Here is a 26,902-nt window from a genome sequence, read left to right on the forward strand (position 1 = left end):
TTTAATTTTGCACTGGAACATGCGGTAAGAAAAGCTCAACCACAACTGACAAACGGATTTGCCGCCCAAGGATCAAAAATACTATTGGCGTTTGCGGATGACGTGGACACAATTGCACAATCCACCAGAGATGCAAAAGAAGTTTTCACCCTATTCGAAAACGGAGCCAAGGAAGTTGGTCTGAAGGTCAACGAGGACAAGACCAAGTACATGGTGGTTACGAAGAACCCAAGACCAAGGGTTAGACAAAACGTAACAATCAATGAATACAACTTTGAAGTCGTCAAAGAATTCAAGTACCTGGTAGCGATCATAACATCCGAAAATAAATATGAAAAGGACGTGGCAGCCAGGATCATTGCAGGAAACAGGGCATATTACTCATTAATGACCGTACTTAAATCAAAAATACTCTCAATACTAGCAAAAATAAGAGTGTGCAAGACAATAATCCGTCCCACAATAACGTATGGAAGCGAGACATGGACTCTGAACCAGAGGGAACGACAAAATTACTGGTACTGGAAAGAAAGATACTGCGGACTATCTATGGACCTTGCAGAGAAGAGACAACAGGAGAATGGAGAAGAAGACACAATGATGAACTCCAGGCAGTATATGGAGATGAAAACATAGTACGCTACATTAAAGCAAACCGAATAAGATGGTCGGGCCACGTACTAAGATCGAGTGACGAAAGACTCCTGAACGCCACGTTCTGGGAAAGGCCCGATGGCAGAAGGTCAGTTGGTCGCCCAAGAAAGAGATGGAAGGACGCAGTAGCCAGTGATCTACGCAAAATGGGAATACAGCAATGGGAAATAGCTGCTCAGGACCGACAACAATGGAGGGAAATAGTAAACGCGGCCAAGACTCACATAGAGTTGTAGAGCCAAATGATGATGATGATGAACAACTTTAGCAACAAATTCCACTCAATACCGTATTCATGGGAGCATTGTAATGTGAAAGTTTAAATTCAGCGTTTATTAGGCATATTTTAAATGCCTCATATTTGTTGCCAAAATCGGTTTTTAAAATTAGTCTCTAATAATGGAAATTCTAGTGCGACCGGTAAATGGAAATAATAGCTTTGTTCGCGGAGACAATCCATGACTGGTTTCTGACTGATTCGCATGTACAGTTGCGTTTTGTTCGTTCGCGGTGTTAAAAATCCGGGACTTTGACAGAAAGTTTGATGTTCGCGGAGTTTTTCTGACTGATTCATGATCAGTCAGAAGCAGCTCCATTGGGTTTGTGGATTAGAGTTTGTGGGTAGATTTTTAGTCAGCAAAAACTGTAAATTGTCAGGTTTTTTGTTTGTCTTACAAGAAAACATAACAATAACGAAAATTCCTGTACCTACTAAACGAGGAAACATGAACATGAGAAAAGTCAGTTATTACTGCAGACCATAATCTTGATATATTTTTTAATATTTTATATGTAGTTACCTTTTTTAATTTAACAGTTATCTACTATTCAAAAACGTTTAATTTTTAGTTTTTTATACAATTTTTAACAATCTTTTAAAATGTTTCAATTTTTTGCTTCCCAATACAGTTACCTGCAGTTTACTGTATTTTTTGATAAATTGAAGACATTTTAACAATGGATTTTTTACATTTGTTTTCAAAACTGTGACCTTTTCGGTTAGAGGTTAAGTTTAAAAACTTTGGTCTGATTTGAGGTTAGAAACAGTAAGAAATGTCCGAAAATCGTTCGCGGAGAAGTTAAAGTTGGAAACTAATAACTAATAGCGCCAGTTCACAACAATAATTCCTAACTGGTCCGAAAGTTCTCGAAAACTAGTCAGAGACTCTGCGCAAACAAAGCTAATATATTTTATTGATCTCATGAGAATCGCAAAAAATGACAAAAATCGCGCAACATTTATTTATTTAACAGATTTATAGAAACTGACTTCATTTTGGGACAAAATTCAAAAATTGCATACGAAAGCTGCACTCTTCGCCTTTAAAACGCATTTTAATTTTTGTCAATAGATATTTAGTTCTGATCAAAAGATATTTAGTTTTTACCGTCGAGTTAATACAAAGTTTATCGCGCGCGTAACTGACATCTAAAATCGCCGGTAACTTCAAGCGTTGTTTCTGAGAGAACGGTTCATTCTCTACAAAAAGTGCTAATAAATGTTTTTGTTCAAACTTATCTCAGCTACATTTTTTATTTGAAATTTTTTTTTCTACGTCGTACATATTCTTGGTAAATTGGTTTTCTCCCCTTACGAGGGTGATTTTCAGGGAGAAGGAACGATAAATTTTTTTGCATCCTTTTTGGGGTCCCAAAATAGACATTCTCGTCAAAATTTAGTTTGTCCATGTGATTTTTAAAGGTCAAATCTCTGACGACTGGACTATTTGTTACATTTTGTAAAATATATTTATTTTATTTTGATTTGGACATATGCCTCCGCCAAATCAATCCAGTGTTTTCTATTTTGCGCCACTTGCTTCCAGTTGTGTCCTCCGATCTTCTTAATGTCATCAGCCCATCTCATTTGTGGTCTTCCTCTGCTTCTCTTTCCTAACCATGGTCTCCATTGTTGTATTTCGTGGTTCCACCTTTTATCCTTCAGTGGGGCCTGTGTCCTGCGAAGCTCAATTTTAATTTGACAGTATGTTCTCCTGCGTCTTTTACTTTGGTTTTGCTTCTAATCCATTTTTTTGTTTTTTTTTTGTCTATAAGTCTCACCCCGAGCATTGATCTTTCCATCGCTCTTTGTGCCTTTACTATTTTATCCATATTAGACTTGGTGAGTGTCCACGTCTGTGAACCATACGTGAGTATAGGGAGGATACACTGATCCGTAAATTCTGGTTTTCAAATATTGTTATATTTTAGTGCTTTTCAAGATCCAACTCAGTTTTCCAAATCCTGCCCACGCCAACCTTATTCTTCTGGTATTTTCGGCAGTTTAATTTTCTGTGTTAACTTTCATTATCTGTCCCAGATAGATGTATTCGCTTACTGTTTCTAAATTTATGTCGTTCAACGTTATTTCCCTATTGTTCGGTGTATTTGTCATTATTTTTGTTTTTTTCCAAGTTCATCTTAAGACCTACTTTTTCCGAAGCTTGAAATAGTTGTGTACAGTTTTTATTCATTTAATTTATTGTCTTTATTTATTATCAAAGGTTCGACATTTATTAACACTTATAAGTTTATTAGAATCCTTATATATTTATTACAGTTTTACACTTATCACTAAGAATTAGAACACAACTACTTTAATTTATATCATTTATTTACAATATTTATTTCGGACTAAAAACTCGACTTCATATTCAAAACTAACTGTAACTTAAATAAAAGGTTCCTCTATATTTATACTAAACAACCGTTAGACTAGAATTCCGGCGATTCCCTTCGAACAGACGAGAAGGCCACCCGGACTGGTTTTTATTCGACCTTCTTCTGGAAACTTCGAATCGTAGGAGACCCGTCAGGTATTACCTGGAGTTTCTGCCGGCTGGTGTATGATCTAGAAAAGACTTGAATGGAATAGAATTAGAATTATAATGTTTACAGTTAAACATGAATCATATATTTATCGTAACAGTTGCTTCATCATGGTCTGTAGTTCTTCGAAACTTGTAGCGAATATTACAATGTCATCAGCGTATCTCAAATGACTCAGTTTTCTTCCATTAACATTTACTCCTTGATATGCCCTTTATATGCCCGTTAATGCCTTTGAACACGTCTTCCAGTCCAAGTGTGAATAACTTTGGTGAGATAACATCTTCCTGGCGAACTCCTCTGTTGATTGGTATAGTTTTGGTTTTCTCATCTACTTGTATTTTCATTGTAGCTTTCTTGTAAATATTATGTACGAGCATTCTGTATCGGAAGTCTATCCTGCAGTTGTTCATAGCTGTCTCTATTGCCCAAAGTTCTATGGAGTCGAATGCCTTTTCATAATCAACGAAGCCAATGTATAAGTTCAAGTAATATTCATTGGCTTTCTCTATTAGCGTTCTGACTGTAAGAAGATGATCCGCTGTACTGTAACCTTTTCGGAATCCTGCCTGCTCTACCGGTTGATAGCTATCGGGCTTCGACGTTAACCTGTTAGTAATTACTCTCATAAACAGTTTGTACATTTGAGACAGCAGGGAGATTGGATTATAGTTCTTCAGATCTCCCCTGTCTCCTTTTTTGAAAAGAAGTATTGTCAAACTTTCATCAAAATCATCTGGGACTTTTCTGTGAAGATATTCGTTCTAAAATTTTTTAATTCTTCGAGAATAATTTCACTCCCCTCCTTCAACATTTCTACAAGTATTCCATCTGGGCCCGGAGCCTTATTGTTCTTTAATTGTGTCATAGCTTGTTTTATTTCGAGAGATTCTATGTTAGGGAGTATTTCTGAGTTGACATTCGTTATCTTTCTCTTAAGATCTTCCTTTGCAGTGTTATCTGGGTTCTTGTTTGAGGATTATAAATCAGGGCAAAATGTTTGAGCAACTTTTAGGATTTCGTTCTTTTCTCTTATTTCTTTTCCATCTTCATCCTTCAATGAGATTATTATAGGCTTTCCTAAGTTTGATCTTAAGCATTTCAGGCCTCGGTTCTTTTCTATTGTTTTTTCTACCTTGTTTTCATTGTAGATCCTTAAATCTTCCTTTACTCTCTTCTTTATTTGTGTATTCAATTCTTTAAAACCATCGGTGTTTCGCTTTCCTTCGCTTAGAAATGTACGTCTTTATCCATCACTTATTCTGTCTTCCTTAATTTTCGTTTTCTTTGCAACAGTCAGTCCTGCTTTCAAGAGCTTTCGTTGCATTTCTTTATTAATTGTGTTTATATCGGAATATTCTTGTTGATAATGTTCTACAAATTCTTTCCTTAAAACTTCTCTGTACTTATCTCCCTTCTGTTGCATTTTAGTTTGATCTATCTGATTACAATCATTATGTGGCCTGTTTCTACTGGTTTTCGTCTGTTTAACAAGAACCGTAGATTGTATCGTATATCTTTCCTATACTGTTGTACGGAGTTAAGTCATGAATTCACACAGACGCTACCTGCAAGAAAATTGAGGCTTTCGAAATGTGGCTTTATCGTAGGATCCTGAAGATATTCTATTCCGATCACGTTACTAACCAGGACGTTTTATTAAGAATGCAAACAGGAAAAGAGTTAACCACAATAAAAACAGCCAAAATTGAATACCTCGATCACATCATGGAAAAAGATCACATCAGCGAAAGCTGATGCAACACATATGTGTTGCTGCAATTAATTCTTGAAGGAAAAGTCGAAGAAAAACGAGGGCCAGGAAGGTGAAGAATTTCCTGGCTGAAAAATCTACGTACGTGGTCCAACACAACAACCACAAATCTTTTCATAGCCGCAGTTTGCAAAATACAGATTGCGATGATGGTCGCCAACATCCGAAACGTATAGGCACTACAAGAAGAAGAAGAACAAGAATCCTTGCTCTTAAAAGGCGATGATCGCTGCCAGTTGTGAATCGATTGAGAGCAGTTATATCTTCAAAAATGTCTTTGTTCCCACACAAGAAGTAATCGATCTCGTTTTCCGTCTTTTTATCGGGAGATATCCACGTCCATTTTCGGTTTGCTGGTTTCTTGAAGTGTGTGTTCTTTTCTCCTCTTTCGTTTCTTGTGCCATAACCATGCATGCCTATTTTAGTTTCAGTATTTTCATCTTTTTTACCTAATTTTGCGTTATCTCCCATAATGATGGTATACTTTGTATCATTTTCTTCTAATGCTGTTATCAAATCTTCGTAGAATATTTCAACTATCTCTTCCTGATGTGTTGTTGTGGAAGCACACACTTTTATAACCTTGATCTTGGTTTTATTATCTAGGTCTATTATAATATAAGCTACTCTATCAGAAATGCTTTTATATGTAGAAATGTATAGTGTGAGATACTTTTTGACAAGAAATCCTACTCCACCATATGGATTTATACCAGGATGAAATCCTGGGTCGACTACTGGTAATTAAAGTCACTTTAACGTAAAATGTGCGTTTAAGAGGTAAAAATTAAAAAAAAATATATGTAAGGATGTTAACTATTTCAATGGCCGCAGCCGTACATGCTATAAAGAACAGTGGACGAGATATAAAAATATTAGCACCTCCGGAAAAAGTTGCCGATTACAGTTTGGTCACTTCAGAGGCAAATTTTGACCACTTTTAGTTAGAAGAAAAATATTCGGGTGGTTTAAAATATATTTTAAATACATTTTAAAAATATGATTATTCTAAATAACCATATATTGTTTTATTTTTTAATTTGAGGCATACCTTGTATATTTGTATATGTCTAATAAATTCTAATTTATAGCCTCAATTATAGTTGTGCTTGTTTAACAATTGCAAAGAAACTTACTTAAGTATAAAAAATACTGCGACAATTTTAGATTGGACCTCAAAAAATGTTTTGGCAAACTAATTGGCAAGCGTTTAAAATCATTTACTGCCAGCTCAATATGTAATTAAATTGTAGAAGTAACGTGAAAATAAAAAATATATGAAATAACATCGTCGCCAGTCACCAGTTAGTTATTTATGTAGCTTTAGGAAAATTTTGTATCAGGGAAATCATACGAGTAGTACATTAGACATATTGATATTTTGCTCAGAAACCTTAGTAAATTAAGGATTTACCATGTTCTAAATACATTGTATAAATAAAAGAAATGTTTTGATTTCAGTTACAAGTAAAATATCAATTTTTTTGAGGCATGTAAAAGGGTAAAATTCGGAAAAGGGATGCAAATGATCTGTGAAACCATTCTCTCAGGTTTTTAAGCCATGACGTTCTTTCTTCGATTAGGCCCTTTTCTTCCATCTATCTAACAATAAAACACTGAAAACTTTTGTTGTCAACACTTACACAAAATTTATTTTAAATTATTATCACTACAGCTGTTCCGGCCAGTGCTTTTCTTAAGTGATCTATTTTTGGTATGTGTTTAACACTTTATAGTCTTTAACTGAATAAGTTGAACAAGTTGGTTAAAGACTATAAAATGGTTTCGTTAAAGACTATAAAGTGTAAATTCATACCAAAAATAGATCACAGCTGCCGAATTTCCATCAAGTAACGGTCGAATCCATCAATTATAGCTTTTTGCTTATGGCATTCTGTATTTTTAAGGGAATGTAGGGAATAAGCCACAAAATATATTCAAATGTTTAATTTACTGACGTTTCGATCTCTATAAAGAGACCGTTTTCAAATATATAAATGATAGATATATTTATTTTTTATAGCTTTTTGCTTGTGGAATTCTGTATTTTTAAGGAGAATTTTGAAAATAAGCCACCATATATCTATTTACATGGTTAATTTACTGACGTTTCGATCTCTATTCCAGAGACCGTTTTTAAAGTTAGAAAAAAAAAGTAAATAATTAAAGATTATATAAATAATATTATATAAATATATAATAATAAACAAATAAAATAAATGTAACTATCGTGTATATATTTGAAAACGGTCTTTGGATATAGAGATCGAAACGTCAGTAAAAACCTGTAAATAAATTTATCATCATCATCATCATAAGTGGCTCGACAATCCGTTGTGGATCTTGGCCTGCTCACAAAGAAGTCGCCACTCCTGTCGATTCCTGGCAACTTCCCTCCATCTTCTAACCCCTAGAATCTGTAGGTCTTCTTCCACATCATCAATCCATCTCATTCGTGGTCGTCCTCTGCTTCTTGTGTCCGCTGGTTTTGAAAATGTTAATCTCTTGGTGTATTCGTGATCTGAACGCCAAAGAACGCAGAGTTTTCTCCTTCAATTCTAACGCATGAGCTTACGTTTTTCATTGTTAGTTGGGTCAACTTAACTAACTTAGGCTGCTTTTAAGTCAATGAAGAGATGGTGTGTTTCTATGTTATATTCTAGTGACTTTTCTAGAATCTGCCTATGTGCTTGAATTTGATGTGTAGTTGACTTTCCAGCAGTAAATCCGCATTGATATTGACCAACAATATCCTTTGTAAATTGTTTAAGTCTTTCAAATAATACATTGCCGAAGATTTTATACGCAGATGCTAAATAAATTTATATTGTGGCCTATTTAGAACAAATAATATTTAAAAAATATAATATAATTAACGTTGAAATAAAAGTGAGTGTACGCCACTGGATTTTCATACGTCTTTCCCCACTTCTATGCCTTCAAACGATGAAATCACTCTTCCAAATAGTGAAATTATAGTATAATGCACAACGCTTTCTAAAATACTAGAACTTGCTTGTAAGATTATACATATCGCGAATGAGAATTTGCTTACATTTTCGATGCATAATTTATAACTTTGTATTTTATTTTTAGATGATCTGAAACTAAAGTTGCACAGAGAGGTGAAAGTAAATCCTTGTCGCCAGCTTCTCTCCAGTTGGGCCCGATTAGCACAGTATGAAGATACTCCGTTTTCGAAGCTCATGTTACCAGATGAAAATTCGCTTCATTTAACGGTAAAACCAAGCGATGGAGCTTTCACCTCAGACGAAGAGTAAGTTACAACATTCGTATAAGAACTTACAAAATAACTAAAAAAGGTTTTAAAAATATCTAAAATAATTAGCGAAAGCCAACTCTGATTGTTGCTGTATCGTCTATATAAATTATACAGGGTGTTTGGTAGGTCGATGGAAATTTTAAGGGATAATAGGGGAGACCATTTGCAAATTTTTTTTTCTAATAATGTATCGCTCAAACTGTTAAGGTTTCCGAAATAAAGTTAAATTTGTCAATATTCGACAACCGTCTATTTCACGTTTAAAAATTATCTAGGCGTACTACCTCCCTGTTTTACGAATGGAATAAAAATGTAAACACTAACTCTTCGCATAAAATTTTCATCAGCTATCGTCATTCTCTGAACGCATAACAAACAAAAAACAATCTACCTCCTGGTATGCTAATAAACAATCTACCTGCTATAAAGTGGTTTATTTTGGTTTATAAACATGATTATTATATGCGTATGAAAGGTGCGTTTTACTGTTTTAACATCCGAATTGTGTTTGGAGTTTCTTGTGAGTTTTGTGCATTACGATTTTGAACTTTGTTTGAGTGAACAACCAGACTGTGTATCTGCATAAAGTGATAACACATATCGACGAATAAGTGAAACTGGTAGTGTTAACAATCCTGTTTCCGGTATTAATCCTGGACGTTACGGTCCTGGTGTAGACGCCCAAATTAAGGTCCAAAGCTGTTACGAATGGTCCTATCACAAGCGTCAGAAAGGTTGCTCGACAGTTAAATGTCTCGCAATGGAAGGTCTGATCGGTAGTGCACAACCATGAACGCTACCCTTATCATTACACGCCAGTACAAGGTCTTCAACACGGTGATCCAATTAGAAGGGTAAATTTTGCCGCTTTTTGTTAGATACAGACATTAACGCAAAGATGCAGCAGATGGTAATTTTCTTAAAAGTATTTTATGGACTGATGAATCCAGTTTTAATAGAGAAGGAATAACAAATTTCCACAACCTGCATTACTGGGCACATGACAATCTCCATCTACCGAAAGAAACATCTTTTCGGCAAAAATTTAGTGTCAACGTTTGGGTAGGAGTTATCGGACGAGAGTTAATAGGACCTTACTTTTTGCCAGGCAGGTTAAATAGTCAAGTGTACTTAAGACTTTCTAGAGAATGAATTACCACCACTCTTAAAAGATTTACCCCTCGCCCTCAGACGAAAAATGGTGTACCAACATGACAGAATCCCTGCACATTGTGCACGTGTTGTTACGGCTTATTTCAACAACCACTATCCCAATAGGTGGATCGGACGAACTGGACCGATTTTGTGGCCTGCTAGATCTTCCGATTTAAAACCGTGTGACCACCATATCTGGGGCAGTTTCAAAGAGCTTGTTTATCAAGTTCCAATCCGAACTAGAGCTCATTTAATGGAAAGGATTATCGAAGCAGCTGACATTATAAGTGCAGAACTGAGGTTAAAAGTAACCACATCAGAAATACGACGCAGGGCAAGAGCGTGCATTAGGAATAGTGGTTTTCATTTTGAACAATAATGACTGTTTTCTGAAGTTTATGTACATACTTAATAAAGCATTATAAATGTTGCAAAAAGCATGATGTATCGTTGTTATGTTTTATCTTTCTTATCCGTTTCATTAATGAAGGTTATTTTAACAATGCATTAAGATTCAACGAAGGATTTTTGCAATCTGAGCAAGTAATACGTAAGGTATTTTGTATGCATTATCTAAGAGAAGTATCTCGCTTAGATAATTATTTTTAAAACTAAAATAGACGAGCAGCCATATTTTCGAATATTGACAAATTTAACTTTATTTCGGAAACCTTACCAGTTTGGGCGATAAATTATTAGCAAAAAATTTTGCAAATGGCGTCCCCTATCATCCCTTAAAAAATTTCCATCGACCTTCCAAACACCCTGTATACTAAAATCTAAAGGGTAAACTCCAAAATTAGTTCTCATAATAAAGAATAACCTTATTTTTGTTTTTCAGAAACGCCGTATCTGAAAAATTAAGAGGTACTTACACTCTAAACGTAAAATATGAAAATAAGACGTTTAATTTAAAATATCAAGGAACAAAAACTATTTTGGAAGTAAAGGGTGACGTTTACACGTTAACGAATATACATGTGCGCAATCAAGTATGGAGTGGGTGGCCTCCTAATATAGACGACAATACAGTACTCGCACTCAGTGGAATAAAGTAAGTAAAATACATACAATACCCGGTGCGAATTATAACAACATATGATAATGATTTATAATGTATTTCCTAATATTTGGCATTACGCTAAAGAGTAATAGAAAAATACCAATCAGATGGTAAATCATAAGAGAGCACAAATTGCGCAATTCGCGCTTTTTCTTTAACTATTATTCTGGTAAAAACACTTTACACGTAATTGTTAAGGTAATAATCAAAAGTTTACCCTCCGATTACTACGAATTAACTTTATTGAAAATCCCTAATCTCGAAGGGGAGTATTCCCTTAGGGAAATTGCTTCTTCCTTCAGAAGTTCAAAGGGAATCCACTAACCAATAAATATTCTCTATAGGCGCCAGATATTCATTTATCAATGAATCAATGGAAATTCGATACAGAATTAGTGCAAACTCATTACTCAGGAATTTTTGGGGTCGTTGAATACTAATATGTCGCCGATAATGTGCGAGGCACCTGTTGTCCAAGGCGGCCCCTTTTTCTAAAGTTTTGTAAACATTTGATATAAAATCAGTGCAAACTCGTTACTCGGTGGTTTTTGTGATCTCTGCCTGATGAGGCATGCGAGGCACCTGGTGTCATGACGGCCTCGGCTCCTGTAGTTTTATGTAAATTCGATACAAAATTAGTGCAAACTCGTTGCTCGGTGGATTTGGAGTGGCTGAACGCTAATATTATTTCGGCGATGGTGTCCGAGACACCTTATGCTCAGGAGAGAGCTGGTTTCTTTAAGTTTGTGCATTGAAGACGATTACTGTTATGATATTCGTGATCCTCAGCGTATCACCCAAAATCCCCCGAGTAGTGAGTTTGCACTGATTTTGTATCGAATATTCACAATACTCTAGGAGACAAGAACCATCCTGGCCCTAGGTGCCTTGTATCGCCCACATGATATTGAGAGTTCAGCGACCCCAAAAACCCCCCAAGTAACGAGTTTGCACTGATGTATCTAATTTTATTAAAACTCCAGGAGACAAGGCCCATCCTAGGCACCAGGTGCTTCGGAGGCCATCGCCGTCATGATATTCGTGATCAGCGACCCCAAAACCCCACGAGTAACGAGTGTGCAATGATTTTGTATCGAATTTACATAAAACTAAAGAAGAGATCTGTCGTGGCACTGGGTGCCTTAAAGACCATCGCCGACATAATATTAGTGTTCCGCGACCCCAAAAACCCTCCGAGTAACCAGTTTGCACTGCTTTTGTATCGAATTTCCACAAAACTCCAGGTGGCAACAATGGCATCGGAGATCATCGCATAATATTCGTATTCAGTGACCCCAACAATTCCCGAGTAGTAATGAACTTATTTCCGAATTACAAATTTTTCATTTTTCATCACTTCGAAATGCCCTTTGCAAAATGCATTTTCCTTGTTCAATAATGCAATTTTCATTTCCAGATCTTCATTTTTGTTCACAAAATGACACTCCTACGAATCGAATGCAAAAAATTTCATTGAGATCCATCCTACTGCAAAAATTTGCTAGGTTTTGGGCTTTCTACTGCTTCATTGCCTCGCCTATATCAAATAATTTCTTGCCTGATCACCTGATACCCTTAAATTTAACAAAAAAAGCACCATGCTCTTAATACGTGTTGGTACAGAACACCAGTTATATTACTAAACAGAAGAGACACGTAGATAGGTCACACCATATGAAACGTCCTCAATACAGGACCAATCTATTTAAACCATTTAAAATACTCATCAGGGCAAAACATGGGCATTCGCCCTGGACCCAACTGCGTTTTTTCTGTAAGAGACAAACCAAAACTCGTTATCACAACAAAAAGAATCTAAAAATCTATAATACTTACAAACGCTGTAGTTCAAACCGTAGAGACTGAACTCGAAAATAAAACTATACAGAATTTATATCTACACAGAAAGGCCACTATTTTACTGCTCCCATAAAAGGAAGTGTCTATTGAAAAAATTAATTCGGGAGGAAATTCGAAATATTTTTTAGAAATTAAAATTAAATTTAACGACAAATCAAGCATGTTAGATTAATTGTAACACTACACCCGTGGTGTATATTATTACAATCTGGTCTTTTAGATAAATCGTCTTCCCGTGCCGTATCCTCATTGGATTTTGATGATTATTCTGGCCCACATAAGGTTAATAAGCGATATACCTCTATAGTTTCGAAATTGTTCTTTATCTCCCTTCTTGTGTATGGGTATTATAACGCTTCCATCCCATTCCCTAGACGTTTTCTGTTGTTGCCATACTCTCAGAATAATGTCGTACAATTTTTGATTTAAAAAGATTCCTCCTTTTTTTATCAATTCTCCATTTATACCATAATCTCCTGGCGTTTTGTGATCTTTAAGAGATGCTATCGCACTCTTTACTTCTTGAAGTGTTGGTGCTGGTATTTCCACATCTGCAGAATGGAAAATATCTGTTTCTTCCATTTCACTTTCAATATTTAGTAAATTCCGAAAGTATTCCTTCCATCGTTCGATGATTTGTTTCTATGAACCTTTTTAGTTCTGAATCGTCGCCTTGTCTGTGCTCTTGTTCTGTGAAAATCTGCTTTGTTCTCATCTGTAGGGTTTTGTAGCATTTTCAATATTTTGTGAGTTTTTATTTCCAGCATTTCCTCACATTGTTTATCAAACCATTTTCGTTTTGGACGAGTCCTCTTTTTTCTAATGGTTTCCTCCGCTGCTTGTTCTATAACTGATGCCACTCGCTGCCATCCTTGTCCTAAGTCTGCATTTTGCTCTTCCTCTCCCAGCAATTGGAATCTATTGCTTATGTCTACTTAATAATCCAGTTCTTTATTTGGTGTTTGAATATGTCCCATCTTTCTCTTTGTTCTTATTGCTCAGGCTTCTGTACTGATATTCGTGTTCTCAGCTTAGATTTTACCAGAAAGTGATCCCTATCGTTGCCTGCTCTTCGCATACTTCGCGAATCAATAATGCTATTAGAGTATCTTGCATCACTGAGGACATGATCTATTTGGTTCCCATGTGACCTTGTAAATGTCCTTTCTTTCAAATTGGGTGGATTTAACAATCATGTTATTAGATATTGCGAATTTCGTTCTTAGTGGTCTGTAAAATGTAACCAACATTCTGCTTTTTACAGAACTAAACAATGTGTAGAGCTGGGAACTACTATATTTTTGTAAAAGCTTTTTAACTGTAACATGAGACAACGATCATTAAGGGAAAATACAAAGGAGAGGATGTCTTGATCTCACGTATACCAAAGATTTCAACGGACTTACCATTTGATTTTAATCATCCAAAATTTCCCGTACGTTTGAATTTTGCAATGACGATAAACAAATATCGTTGGAAGTTTGCAGAATCGACTTTAGAGTTTCCATGTTTCGCGCATCGACAGTTATATGTCACGTTTTCGTCCATCGGAAAACCATCATAGTTGTATTTTTATGCACATCAAAAAAGACCAAAGACGTAATATATACCTACATATTACCGTTACCTAATATACGCAAGAAAGTAAGCGAATTTACTATTTAGATGAAACTTTATATAATACCCACGATACAGTTAATAAAGGATGGCTACTAAGTATTGTACATGGCGGTGGAAGTTAGGGATGGGTAAATGGTCAAAATTAATTTTACGATATTTTCTGCTTTTAGTAAATACCTGAGTAAAAAATAAATGTTTTTAATTACATATTTAATTACCAGAAAAAACCAGTGGCTGCACTATAGTATAAAGCAGAACTATCAAAACCTAGAAACCTGAATGTTCTACTATATTTGTTACTTCTACTATATATGTTTTTTATAATATTAAAATTCAAAACATTGCTTATAAACGAGAATCAAACTCTTTAAAAATATACGAATTTGTGTGTGTTTTAGTTATCCTGAACATGATTTATCGGTACGACGAAGCACACAAAGTATTAGAGAAAAGAAAAGTATGCCCGTGGTTCAAATTGACAGTGACGATGACGAATTTGAAGACGCCTCCGAAAGTTTTACAGTTGATGATGAATATTTTGTTGACAATGAAGGAGCAAATACAAAAAGAACTGACCCATTAAGTATGTTAATTTTAAAATATTTCGTTTTTTGTTAGCAACTTTATATTTACGATATTTAGGTTAACGAATAGAAGAAAAATTTTATTATTTTATATTTATTTTCCCTTTTATTGAGATAAAACTCCAAAAAATGAAGACACGGCAAATAAATCTTTTTTGTTGGGCTAAATATTGAAATAAACTTTATTTTTAGTTCCAGAGGATGTAGAAGATGAAATCGTAGGCAGTATAACATTTGCAGAACAGTTTACGACAAGATACGGTCCTGTCCATCCTGCCTTTTATCAGGGAACATTAGACGATGCTATCAAAGAAGCATGCTCAAAACCTGCCAAAGACGTAAGTTAAACAAAGATTTTAAAATGAGTTAAACTTAACAAAGGTTAATAAAATTATTAAAAATAATATTAAACTCTAATTAGACCGCGTCGAATTTGGTTATGTCAAGCTTTCGACTCCTTCTTTGGGGTCTTTATCGTGACTTTCTATGGAGCACGCTACATTTTACTTCTTCACTCAATTGAATACACTGAACTGTTACTTTTTGTATACCGAAACGATACTGAATGCATCTTTTATACCATCGGTGGTGACGTACTGAGTGGGGAGGTGGCGTGAAAAGTTTTGACAATGGCAACTGAATTGTCGGAAAGAACGGACGGTATTTTATTGTTATTCAGGACATATTTTTAAGATATCAGAATGGTGTCATATATTTTTTGGTACAATCGAAGGGTTTTTGGTCTCATTACCCTGTCGGCTGATCTTCAGTTTTTGAAAACGAATGGAGATCTAGTATTTTCAAAATCAACCTCTTTGAAGATGACGCTGGACTATCGAAGAAATAGAGTCGGTATTGCGGACTGAAACGAAATTTTCATAAATTATGGTAGATTTCATAGATAAATGTGCTGGAAATTGTATAACCTTGGTGATACTTGTGATAACCTTTCGATTTTGTTTTTAACGAATCGGACATTTTAAAGTAAATAAATTGTATAAAAACAAGCTTAACTCAAAAAGTTTGTAATACCAAAAAGCTTTTGATCGATTCTATCATCATAAGTTGATAGAAATACTTAACAAAGTTGGTGAAAAGGATATCCGAATCACAGAGAATTTATATTGGAGACTTTTGGGACTTTAAGCCATTAAAATGCCACGTTTGGCTAGTGCGTGTTGGCGGGTTGGTTAGGAAGTGGAGGGAGAAAAGGGTGAAAATGGGAATGCTTTGGGTTTGAACATGGTTTCCCCGGGGAAATCCATGAGCTCGCGTGGGAAGGTGTGCTATTCCTGAAGTAGATCTATCCCCTGCCGGGATCGCAGAGAAGTATCCAGCCGCTACCCTTTGGTAAATTAAACGTTTGGTAAATTAAATAAATAAAGCGTTTGGTAAATTAAACCATGTATTTAAATCGTATGAGTACACGAGGCGAGTAACTTGTAAACTCGCCTCGTATACTTGAGCCTCTCACTGTTTTGGGTACGTTTTGGGAGCATTCAGTAACCCACACCACTCACCGTGTGACAACTTGCGTTTGAAACCGTCTCAACGTCGACTCCCATCTCAAACTTAGTCCCATCTTTCGGGTGACTGTTAAAAACGTTGCTGTATACAATTAGTATACGTACGAAGTATGGATTCCAATTATTAGGAATAATTTACGAACTATACGAAAAATACGAAATATTCGTTACTTTCGTATTTTAGGATGTCGCGTCTGTATGTATTGTTCTCCCGCATCGTGTGACAGTACATACAAACGCGGTGCCATCCAAAACACTCCCGACGTTTTTTTTTACAATGAGGGAAGAGAGCAGTGATGTATTGCACTGCCAAAAAGCATGGAAGCACTGAAAGACCGAGTAAATGCTCATCAGCAGGGATTGAATTGGTCCAGGCTAGGTTTTCACAATGCGGGGTGTATAGAGCTCTATACCACTTATCCTCTAATAACCCAAATATCGAATCACGTTGCTTTATGTGACTATGTAGATAATGTAAAATAGATCCAACAGATGATAGCTCACAGCATGTTAGAAAGCAAGTATGCATACATTGCCACAGACTGGCATAATTTTAAAAAATATATGGTATTTGTAATTTCTGTTGACAAGGTACCTAAAAAATACACTATCAATTAAAGGATTTATATTAATTTTTATTATAAAGTTAACCTTAGATGTAAGTTTGATTCATGTTTTATAATATAGCTTTTTAAATACACTATCAATTAAAGGATTTATATTAATTTTGATTATAAAGTTAACCTTAGATGTAAGTTTGATTCATGTTTTATAATATGTTTGATTTAACTATTTTTTTTTTTAATTTTTAGCGAAAAATTTTGGCTATATACTTACACCATGACGCTAGTGTTCTTACAAATGTTTTTTGCACACAACTGTTAGGTTTTGAAAGTGTAATGCAAATGTTCGAAAACAACTTCGTCCTCTGGGGCTGGGATATTACTTTTGAAAGTAATAGACGCAGGTAAGTAATATTTGAATTTCTCCCTCTACAGAGTTATGGTAAAGAACATCCCAGAGGTACTTTTCAGTGCGTCATAGTTTTTCGATTTCTTTCTAATGCATTAAGTTGGGTGTGACGGAAAAAGCGGTAGTTCCGTGATTAAACAGAACTATATTGCAGCGTTAGAATAAGCTTACATACATAAGCGGTTCTTTCCTAACCTACGTTTGATTCGTTGATATTTAGATGCGCGCTTTCTCTATGCAATCAAATACGCCTATTACTGACAGTTGTCGTAAAACTTCGTCCATGCTGGCCATTCTTTCCAAGTGTTGAACAGCAAGTGACGGCTGTCGTTCAGGTCAGTATTTGTACATAGTATTGGGTGTTTATTTGTATTTGTGTAGGGCCAAGATGGGAAGATATACGGAAAAAGAACAAGTACTAATATTAAAATTACTTAGATATTTTCAATTGGAAAAGGAAGCTGGACAAACATCATTACCAATTTTTGCTGTTCGTGAAGTATTTAATTATTAATTAAGTATTTTATTACCCTGAAAATAAAATTGTTTTATTTACTGTTTATTTCAGCGTGTTGCTGAAGCGTTAAAAATTTCTTCTCTTATTAATATTTTGCTAGGTTATGGTCGAAATATTTGAATTCGTCTAAGGATATATCTTTAAGGAAACTCTCCACTGGCAGTATTTTTCTATAATTTTCTATTACACTAATATTCAAATTCTACTTTTCAGTGTTTTCAATAAACTATTATTATTACGCATTATTGAATAAATAGTTTTTATGATTAGAATTATATTTTATTTATGTAATTAATTTTTTATAAGTTACCTAATAAATTTTTGAAAACAATCTTTTTTATGTAACTTAGACTATGGCCAAAAATCAGTAGTGAGAATAGAAGACATAACATCAGTAGAAATGGAAGTACAAAGAGCTGTTCGACAAGGGTGTATACATTCACCAGTATTATTTAATATATACTCGGAAGACATATTAAGTAAGACAATGGATTAACGAAATGTAGGCATTAGAATTAATGACATGATCATAAATACCCTGAGATACGCTGATGATACAGTTCTTTTAGCCGAATTTCATGAAGACCTACAGATACTCCTTAATTAGGTGACCGCAGTAAGCGAAGAAGAATATGGACCATCACTCAACAGAGCAAGAAATATATGATAATAACAAAGACAACTCAGGACATTCGTGAGATATATGTACAGAATCAGCCTATTGAAATAGTAAGAGAATTCAAATACCTATATACAACTATTAATGAAAACAATGACAGCTCTCAAGAAATACGAATCAGAATCGAGCAGGCCAGAAATGCATTTACAAGTATACAGAGGCTTCTCTGCTGTAGAAACTTAAACCTTAAGTTAAAAATACGACTGCTGAGGTGCTATATGCTATCCGTATTATAATACGGGATGGAAGCGTGGACACTGAAGAAAATTGACGTGAGGAGACTGAAGGCATTCGAGATGCGGATGTACCGAAGAGTACTAGAGATCTCATGGGTAGATGGAATAACCAACGTTGGGGTAATATGACGTATGCATAAGGAAAGAGAAGTACTAACAATTAAGAGGAGAAAAGTGAGATATATGGGTCATGTGATGAGAGGAGATAAATATCTAATACTCCAGGTCATTATGCAAGGAAAATCCGGAGAAAAAAATCCATAGGAAGGAGACGTAACTCATGTAATAACGAATTATTTAGAGCCGCGGTCTTAAAATTAAAAATCGCTGTGATGATTGCCAGCTTTAGACGCGCAGACAGCCCCTTGAGAAGAAGAAGATACAAAAATTCAATAAATGAATCATTTTGTCGTCAATTTTAAATGTTTCCACATTTATAAATTTAATAAACAATATTGTTTACTTTTTATTTTTATTAATATACGGGATTACCCCCATTACAAAAAAAAATATATCTTAACATATTTTATAATAATCAAATCTACTCAGATGCAATAAAAATACTAGTAATTCCACAAGCTTTTCACCTGTGGCTAAGTAAGATCCTGGCATCTGTCAGATTCTTCAATAATTACATGAAATAATTCTCGACACACCTAATTCATTATATGACGTCATAATTAATGACGCACTGAAAAGTACCTCTGGGATGTTCTTTATAAATGATTTAATGTGTAACTAATTAAAAAGTTCCATATAATTACAAAGTTTTTCATTTATCATAATAATAAAGGTAAATACATTTTTCTTCTTTGTAATCGGTAGCTTGTTTTCAACCATCGTGATTTCGTGAAGTCTCGTGTACTATCAGTTTCCACTTTTCTTGATCTTCCGCTTTTTTTATTGATTGTGGTAGAGTCTTGCCTGCGATCTTCCTCGATCCCTTTTCCAATAGACCATGCCTCCCACTATGTCTTTCCAAACCATTTCTTCTTCTAATATCGTGCCTGAAGAGCTTGGAAATATTTTCAGCTACTATGTAGTCTCTTCTTTATTTTAATCTGTTGGGGAACTGATAAATTAGTTATTTTGACGGTTCAAGAGACGCTGTTAATTATATTTTCTTTTTGTCTGTTTATTTTAAAGTACAACATTCAGATGTGTATAGGAATATAGAGAATACCATTTTTTTTAACTATTTCCAGTTTGTAAGTTTTGTCATAGTTTGCTTGGTGAGTCCAATTCTTCTTTTAATTTCTTCACTGCATCACCCTTGGTTTGGGTTCTGTCGGTCTGGTATAATTATTTTGGTATCCTGTTTGTTAATCTGGTGACTGGGTTTCCAACTTTTTTTTCAACTCGTATGAGTTTTTCTAATTTTTTTTTAGATGAGGGTGGTATCATCAGCGTACAGATGGTTATTAATTTTGGTGTCATTCCTAATGATTTCCCCTTACCAGTTCTCTGAAGCATATCTCATAATCCATTCGCCGTATATGTTGAAGAGCATGGGCCTCAGTACTCGTCCCTGTCGCACACCCTTGACAGAAAAACACTCATTAAGTTCACTTTGACCTGACTGCTGTTGTTGTCATACAAATTTTTTATTAGATACATCAAATGATGGGGTCTAATTTCTTTAAGGATGGCCCATAATTGCTGTCAACGCACGCAATCAGCCGCTTTGGTGTAGTTCATCATCATCCAGCCTTCATTTATCACGTCCACTACTGGACATAGGCCTCCCTTAAACTCCTCCATTCTTTGGGATTTTGTGCTCTTTGTTGTCAATTTTTGGTGATATGCATGATGTCGCCAGCCCAACGTGTAGGTGGTCTTCCTCTACTACGTTTGTCTACTCTTGGCCTCCAATTTGTGATTTTACTTGTTCATATTCGTCCTTCTTCACAGATCTTCGTTTCTTATTCGGTCCAGGATCGTCACTCCTAGCATAGACCGTTCCATTCGTCTCTGTGCCACTCTCAATTTCGAAGCCGTTGTCTTGGTCAGTTTCCGCCCCATAGATCATGACCGGTAATACGCATTGGTCAAATACTTTTCTTTTGAGGCTAATTGGTATGTTGGCCCTAAGTGTGTCTCTCAGTTTTCCAAAGCCTGCCCACGCTAAAGTAATTCGTCTTTGGATTTCGCATGTTTGGTTATCCCTGCTGATTCTTATTTAATGACCCAAATACGTATATTTCTCCACCAGTTTTACCACTTTGTCTTGAATAGTTAAATGGTTAGTGGGGACTAACTCTGGCTTCTCCTAAATTATCTGTGAGATGGTTAAGCTTTTCGCCGCCTATTGTTACTCCGCTGTGGTCCCAGTATCCCACGTTTTACTTTTATTGGTCTTGTTTTATCGTGTATCTTAATAGTCATAGTGGCATTTTTGTAAATATTGTAAATAAGTTCACTATACCTATGGTCAATCCTGCTGTCATTCATTGCTTCTATAAGGCTGTCTATTTCGATCGTGTCGAACGCTTTATGAAAATCTATGAAAGTGAGGACAAGAGGTTTGTTTTTCAATGAGTATCTTTACTGTATGGAGGTGATCATTGGTACCATAATTTAATCGGAATCCTTCCTGCTCTCTGGGTTGGTAGAAATCTATTTTTTTCTCCAATCTTGATGTCACTAACTTAGTGAAGAGCTTTTATACGTGGTTCAACAGGCTAATATCTCTATAATTTTCTAGGTCCGTTCTCTCATTTTTTATGCAAAAGGATATTTATAGCATTGTTCCATTCTTTGGGCACCTCTCTTTGCTGCAAACATAGATTAAAGAGTTTCCTTAATTTATTTAATAGCATATATCCTCCATTTACGATAGCTTCTATTATAATTCCACCCTTTCCTGGGGCTTTGTTATTTTTCATTTTTCTTAACGCTTGTCGAATCTCATTTACCTTTATTTTTGGCATTAGTTTGGAACCTTAATTCACGATCTTCTTTGAAATGGCTGTTTGTATTGGTATTTGGTCTTCTCGTCTACTTTCATATAATTACTCGTAAAACTTTTCGATGACCTGTATTAACTCGTCTCTATGTGATCTTATTTTATTTTGCTTGTTTCTTGATTTATGAATTTCGCGTTTCCTATTCGTTAGCTTTCTACGTAGATCTTTTAGGCTGTTATGCTCTGTATAGTACGTTTAATATTATCGGTTTTAAATTTCCTTAAATCTCTCCTGATTGCCTTCGAAACAATTTTATCCATTTCTCTTAGAGTTTACCTATCTGCATTCTTATCGATTCTCATTTGTCTTCTTTGATAGAGCAGCGTTTCAGTATATGGACTTATTTTACTATCTGACTTTTTTTGAGGACAGTGCACTCGGTGACTTTCTTGTAAGGCGTTTATGATGCAATTATTCAAGTCGTTAAGATCGTTCTCGGAGGTTTCATGCAGTAGTATCTTATCATTCATATGTGCTTGACATTGGATGATATCTAATAGGGGTGTTCAGATACCATGAGATTTATTTTTAATCATTATCTTCATTCTCTTTTTATGTTGATTTGGACTTTCGCTACTGTTACTGTTCGGTTACTGTTTGTGGTGAACTTGTTGAGTACTTTTACACCTTTAATTATTTGTTGTTTGTCACTGACGATGTAATCGATTTTGTTCCTTGTTCTACCGTTTGGACTTTCCCAGGTCCATCTTCTGTGCATCTTTTTGTGAAACAAACTCTTCATGTTGAATAAAGTATTCTGGAGTAGGAATCCTAGTAGCGTTTCTCCTCGGTCATTTCTTCCTGGGGAATCGAATGTTCCCAAGGATGCTTCTACGTGTAGTCTTTGGTGTAGTTAACAGGTATATATGTAGATTTCTCTGGCTTTTCATACAACTTGTCTTAAGTTTAAAATCTGTTGCCTAATGTCTCTGCCAGGCCTTGGTTCGGCGGCAGTTGTGGTAAGATGTAATATTTGAAACGCTTCGATGTCATCTGCAGCATTACTTTGCTGGCATGTGAAATAAGCGCGATGGTGTGAATTTTCTTATGCCTTTCGCACCTTTTTTGTGCACAGGGATGTATATCAATTTAGACCAGTCTTTAGGCCAGGTTCCATTTCTCTAGATTTTGTGACAAATTTTATGAAGAATATCAGTATCTACATCTCCGATCGCCACAAGCGTTTCCGTGGACAATGTTGTCTGCTCTAGGAGATTCGTGAATTTTCAGCTTTTTTAGTGCAGCAACCACTTCTTCTCTCATTATTGGTGGCTCTGGTTCTGGATATTTAAGTCGCAAATTATTTTCCAGGGCTGTGTTGTCTTTGATTATATTGTCACAGAATTCTTTCCAGCTAGTTTTGATTTGTATTTTATAGATGGCTAGTGCCATCTTCCTGTCGTACCGCTAAGCATCTTGAAGAAAGTGATGAGTAATTAGTTATATATTTTTAACATATCTCTTGTTTCGTTTTTATGTATATGTTGTTTGACTTCGTTATATAGATTGTTTAGATATTCTTTTTGATCCTCCCTACATCGCGGTAATTACATACATGTACATTATTTTCTTTTAAATCTGTTGTACGTCATGAATGACACATCACAGTACAATCAACGGCTTAGAAATGTCCTAAATATAATTTTAGCATTATTTTGACTTAGATACTAGTAAGTTTGCGACTTAAAAAAACATTAAGTAGTTTACATTAAACATCATTGAAAAATCAGTAAACCACAATAATTGACCTAATGACAGACCTTCACTCCTGTTTACAGAGTTTCTATATGCATTTTTAATATTTCAAAGTTTGGTGTAATTGAAACAAGTCCAAAATACTGCGACTAAACAATTATTTATTGTATTTCAATTAACAAATTTCCAAAACAACTCAATACTCGTTGTTATTTGTGTTTATATTTATTTAATATTTTGAAAAAAAGCCTGGTGAATCAAGTATTTTAGAAATATGAAATTGGTGTAATGTGTTTTATATTTACTTCAATTTTATTATAGCTTCAGGCGTTATTAGTTATGTAAATCGTTATAGCTCTAAAACATGTAAAAACGTTAGTTATTACGAATATTTTGTAAAGTAGAAGTTTTTTTTGTATTCAAATTTAATAATACAAATTCTTCATTATAATTTGTTACAATTTTTCATTATGTACATCTGAACAAATGAATTAGTAATAATAATAATAACTTCATCAATTTTCATCACTTTCGAATTTCCTAAATTCCCTGTGTCGAAAATTCACCAACGCTATGTGAAAATTTCAATGTCTATTATATTTTAATAATTATCTCCATGATAATACAGCTCTTCGTTTTCTACGGCATTAATCTATTTTATTTGGGTCCATTAATTATTTTAATTTTAGGTTGCAGCAATCGGTCACGACATCTTTGGGTGCTACAGCAGCAATGAGTTTACGAAATATACCAGTAGATAGATTACCTGTCATTATACTTATAACAAAAATTCGATCGACAATTGAGATTTTTAGTGTAGTGTATGGTAAGTATTCACACCTTAATTCACAGTAATGTGTGTGCACCAATAAACAGTTTTCTATTCCATTCAGAAAACACCAATACTCCAGGAAAATAAGCAAAAAAAGACCCTGTTTGAAACTGACAAATCCAGGAATCTGATTTTTTTTAGTTATTATAGGCCTATAAAAAATAAAGAAAACCTATACGTTTTCTGCAACAGTTTAGTGTAAAAGATGCCATTTTTTCGATTTTTGATCTTCAGTCTTCTACTTTTCCTTGGTTAATAAGTCTTTTCATGTTTTCTGTATCTGTTTCTCATAGCACTGCAGATTGATCTATGAGATTCTGGGAATTCTTACTGTGCCCTCCTTGTACATCTTTGGGAACCTTATTTTTGTTAAGAGGAGCTGGAGGAGCTTTGGGACCTATGGAGACGTGTACGATTATAACACTAGAATCTTTTTCCAGCCTACTGGAGGCTAAAGCGGTGTCAAACTGGACAAGGGAATTGCTTAATACAATTTTATAACAAATTGCCTAATAACTTCCCACAACTCAATTTAAAGTTTAATTTTAATTTATTTTAAGTCGAATTTATATGTTTCTTATTTTTATGTAACTAGAATTTTCGATTTTTTAATAGAACTATTGTTCTGCTTTAATGTTCACGTGTGTTAAGCTATTGGCAAACTTCAACAAATGAATTTGAATTTGAACATGTCCTTCTTCTTCTTTGAGTACCGTGCACAAGTTTTAGGCGTGGGTAGCTTCCATGACGATTTGCCGATATCGTTCTCGATCTTGCGTGGCATGTAATAATTCATCTGCTGATAAGCCAGTCCATCGACGAAGGTTTCGGAGCCATGAGTATTTCTTCCTACCAATTCCTCTTTTTCCGTCGATCTTTCCGTTGAGTATCAACTGCATTATCCTGTATCTGCTTCCTCTCATATGCCCCAGATATTCGAGTTTTCTCTTTTTTATCATCTTTATTAAGTCGCCTTCACCTTGACCTACTCTGTTCAAGACTTCTCTGTTTGAAATGTGTTGAACCCATGATATTCTGAGCATTCTACGATATAACCACATCTCGAAGGCTTCTAATTTGTTCATCATGTTAACCTTCATAATCCAGGTTTCACATCCATACAGTAATACAAGATACACATAACATTTTAGGAACTTAGTTCTCACCTGTAAGTTCAGCTGAGAATTATTCAGAATAGATCTAAGTTTCATAAATGCTCCTCTTGCAATTTCTATACGAGTTTTAATTTCTTCATCCGGATTTAGGTCTCGTTTGTCCAACATCGTAGGTAATTAAAATGGTTAACTTTTGTTATCGGTTCATTATTGACAATTAGTTGTATAGCACCGAGGTCCTGTTTACTAACCACAAGTAACTTTGTCTTTGTTGTATTTATGCTTAGTCCGTTATTAGAGCATTCTCTAGTGACTCGATCTATAAGGAATTGAAGATCTTTGATACTTTCAGCCATGATCGCGGTGTCATCTGCATATCTGATGTTGTTAATAGTTTCTCCTCCGATTCGAACTCTACATTGCCCTTCCAAGGCTTCGTTAAAAATTATTTCTGAGTAAACGTTAAACAAAGTTGGAGACAACACACAACCCTGTCTAACACCTCTTTGAATACAAATTGTGTCTGTTTCTCTGCCGTCTACCAGAACAGAATCTTCTTGATTCCAATATAGATGTTGTAAAAGTCTCAGATCTTTATCATCTATTCCAATCATTTCTAGATATTCGAACAGCCTACCATGTTGAACCCTATCAAACGCCTTCTCAAAATCTATAAAACAGACGTAAATTGGTTTCTGTACTTCCCATGATCGTTGAAGTAGTGTTAGCATTGAGAACAAAGCTTCCCTTGTTCCCAATCCTTCTCTCAAACCGAATTGTTTATTTCCCATTGTGTCTTCACATTTCTGCTTGATTCTATTAAGAATTATCCTAAGAAGTAGCTTGAGAGAGTGACTCATGAGACTAATTAGTCTAAAGTCTTTACATGATGATGTATTAGGTTTTTTTGGAAGTGGGATAAATGTATACTCCAACCATATTCCAACCAGTTTCGTATATGTGGTTATAAATGTTTGTTAGTTCTGAGACATTGTCGTCGTCTAGAAGTTTGAGCCAGTCTGATGGTATTTGTTCAGGGCCTGGAGATTTCCCATCTTTGCTTTGTTTACTTTCTTTACTGGCTTTCTCTACTTCTGCTTTTAAAATACTAGGACCAGTATTCGTATACTTTGTGGTTTAGGTGGTGGCCTCGTATCCAGGAATGACTCTTTTATGTAGTTGGTCCATTCTTCCTTTTTTTCGTTTAAGTCGAGAATAATTTTACCTTTTGAGTTTCTCATAAAGTGAGGAGTTCTTTTTCTCTGAGTGTAGGTAATTTCTTTAAGTTTTTTGTACATATTAAACTCGTCATGTTTTCTTTGTAGTTCTTCCATCTCACGACATCTCTGTTCCATCCAGGCCTCTTTTACTCGCTTAACTTCGTATCTTATTTGTCGATATATTTCTCTATATCGAGTCTCATCTTTATTTTTACAATTTCTTCTTTGCTGAATAAGGTCTAGTATGTTATCGGTCATCCAATCCTTTTTCTTTACTGGCTCTTTCTGATTTCAAAACTTCGTCTGCTGTTGTAACCATGGC

General features: G+C 35.0%; 1 protein-coding gene across 1 annotated transcript in view; it reads left to right on the forward strand.

The window, feature by feature from the left end:
* Nucleotides 1–26,902, forward strand: part of casp (Fas associated factor casp) — a 53,629-nt gene that overhangs the window by 14,612 nt on the left and 12,115 nt on the right. Inside the window, exons 4-9 of the mRNA XM_072540246.1 lie at nt 8,354–8,534; nt 10,537–10,749; nt 14,637–14,821; nt 15,015–15,160; nt 17,161–17,315; nt 24,103–24,239. Coding sequence (XP_072396347.1) covers nt 8,354–8,534; nt 10,537–10,749; nt 14,637–14,821; nt 15,015–15,160; nt 17,161–17,315; nt 24,103–24,239 — 1,017 coding nt within the window. The remainder of the gene's footprint in view (nt 1–8,353; nt 8,535–10,536; nt 10,750–14,636; nt 14,822–15,014; nt 15,161–17,160; nt 17,316–24,102; nt 24,240–26,902) is intronic.

This window comes from Diabrotica undecimpunctata, chromosome 8 (genome assembly GCF_040954645.1).
Source record: "Diabrotica undecimpunctata isolate CICGRU chromosome 8, icDiaUnde3, whole genome shotgun sequence".
Lineage (NCBI taxonomy): Eukaryota > Metazoa > Arthropoda > Insecta > Coleoptera > Chrysomelidae > Diabrotica > Diabrotica undecimpunctata.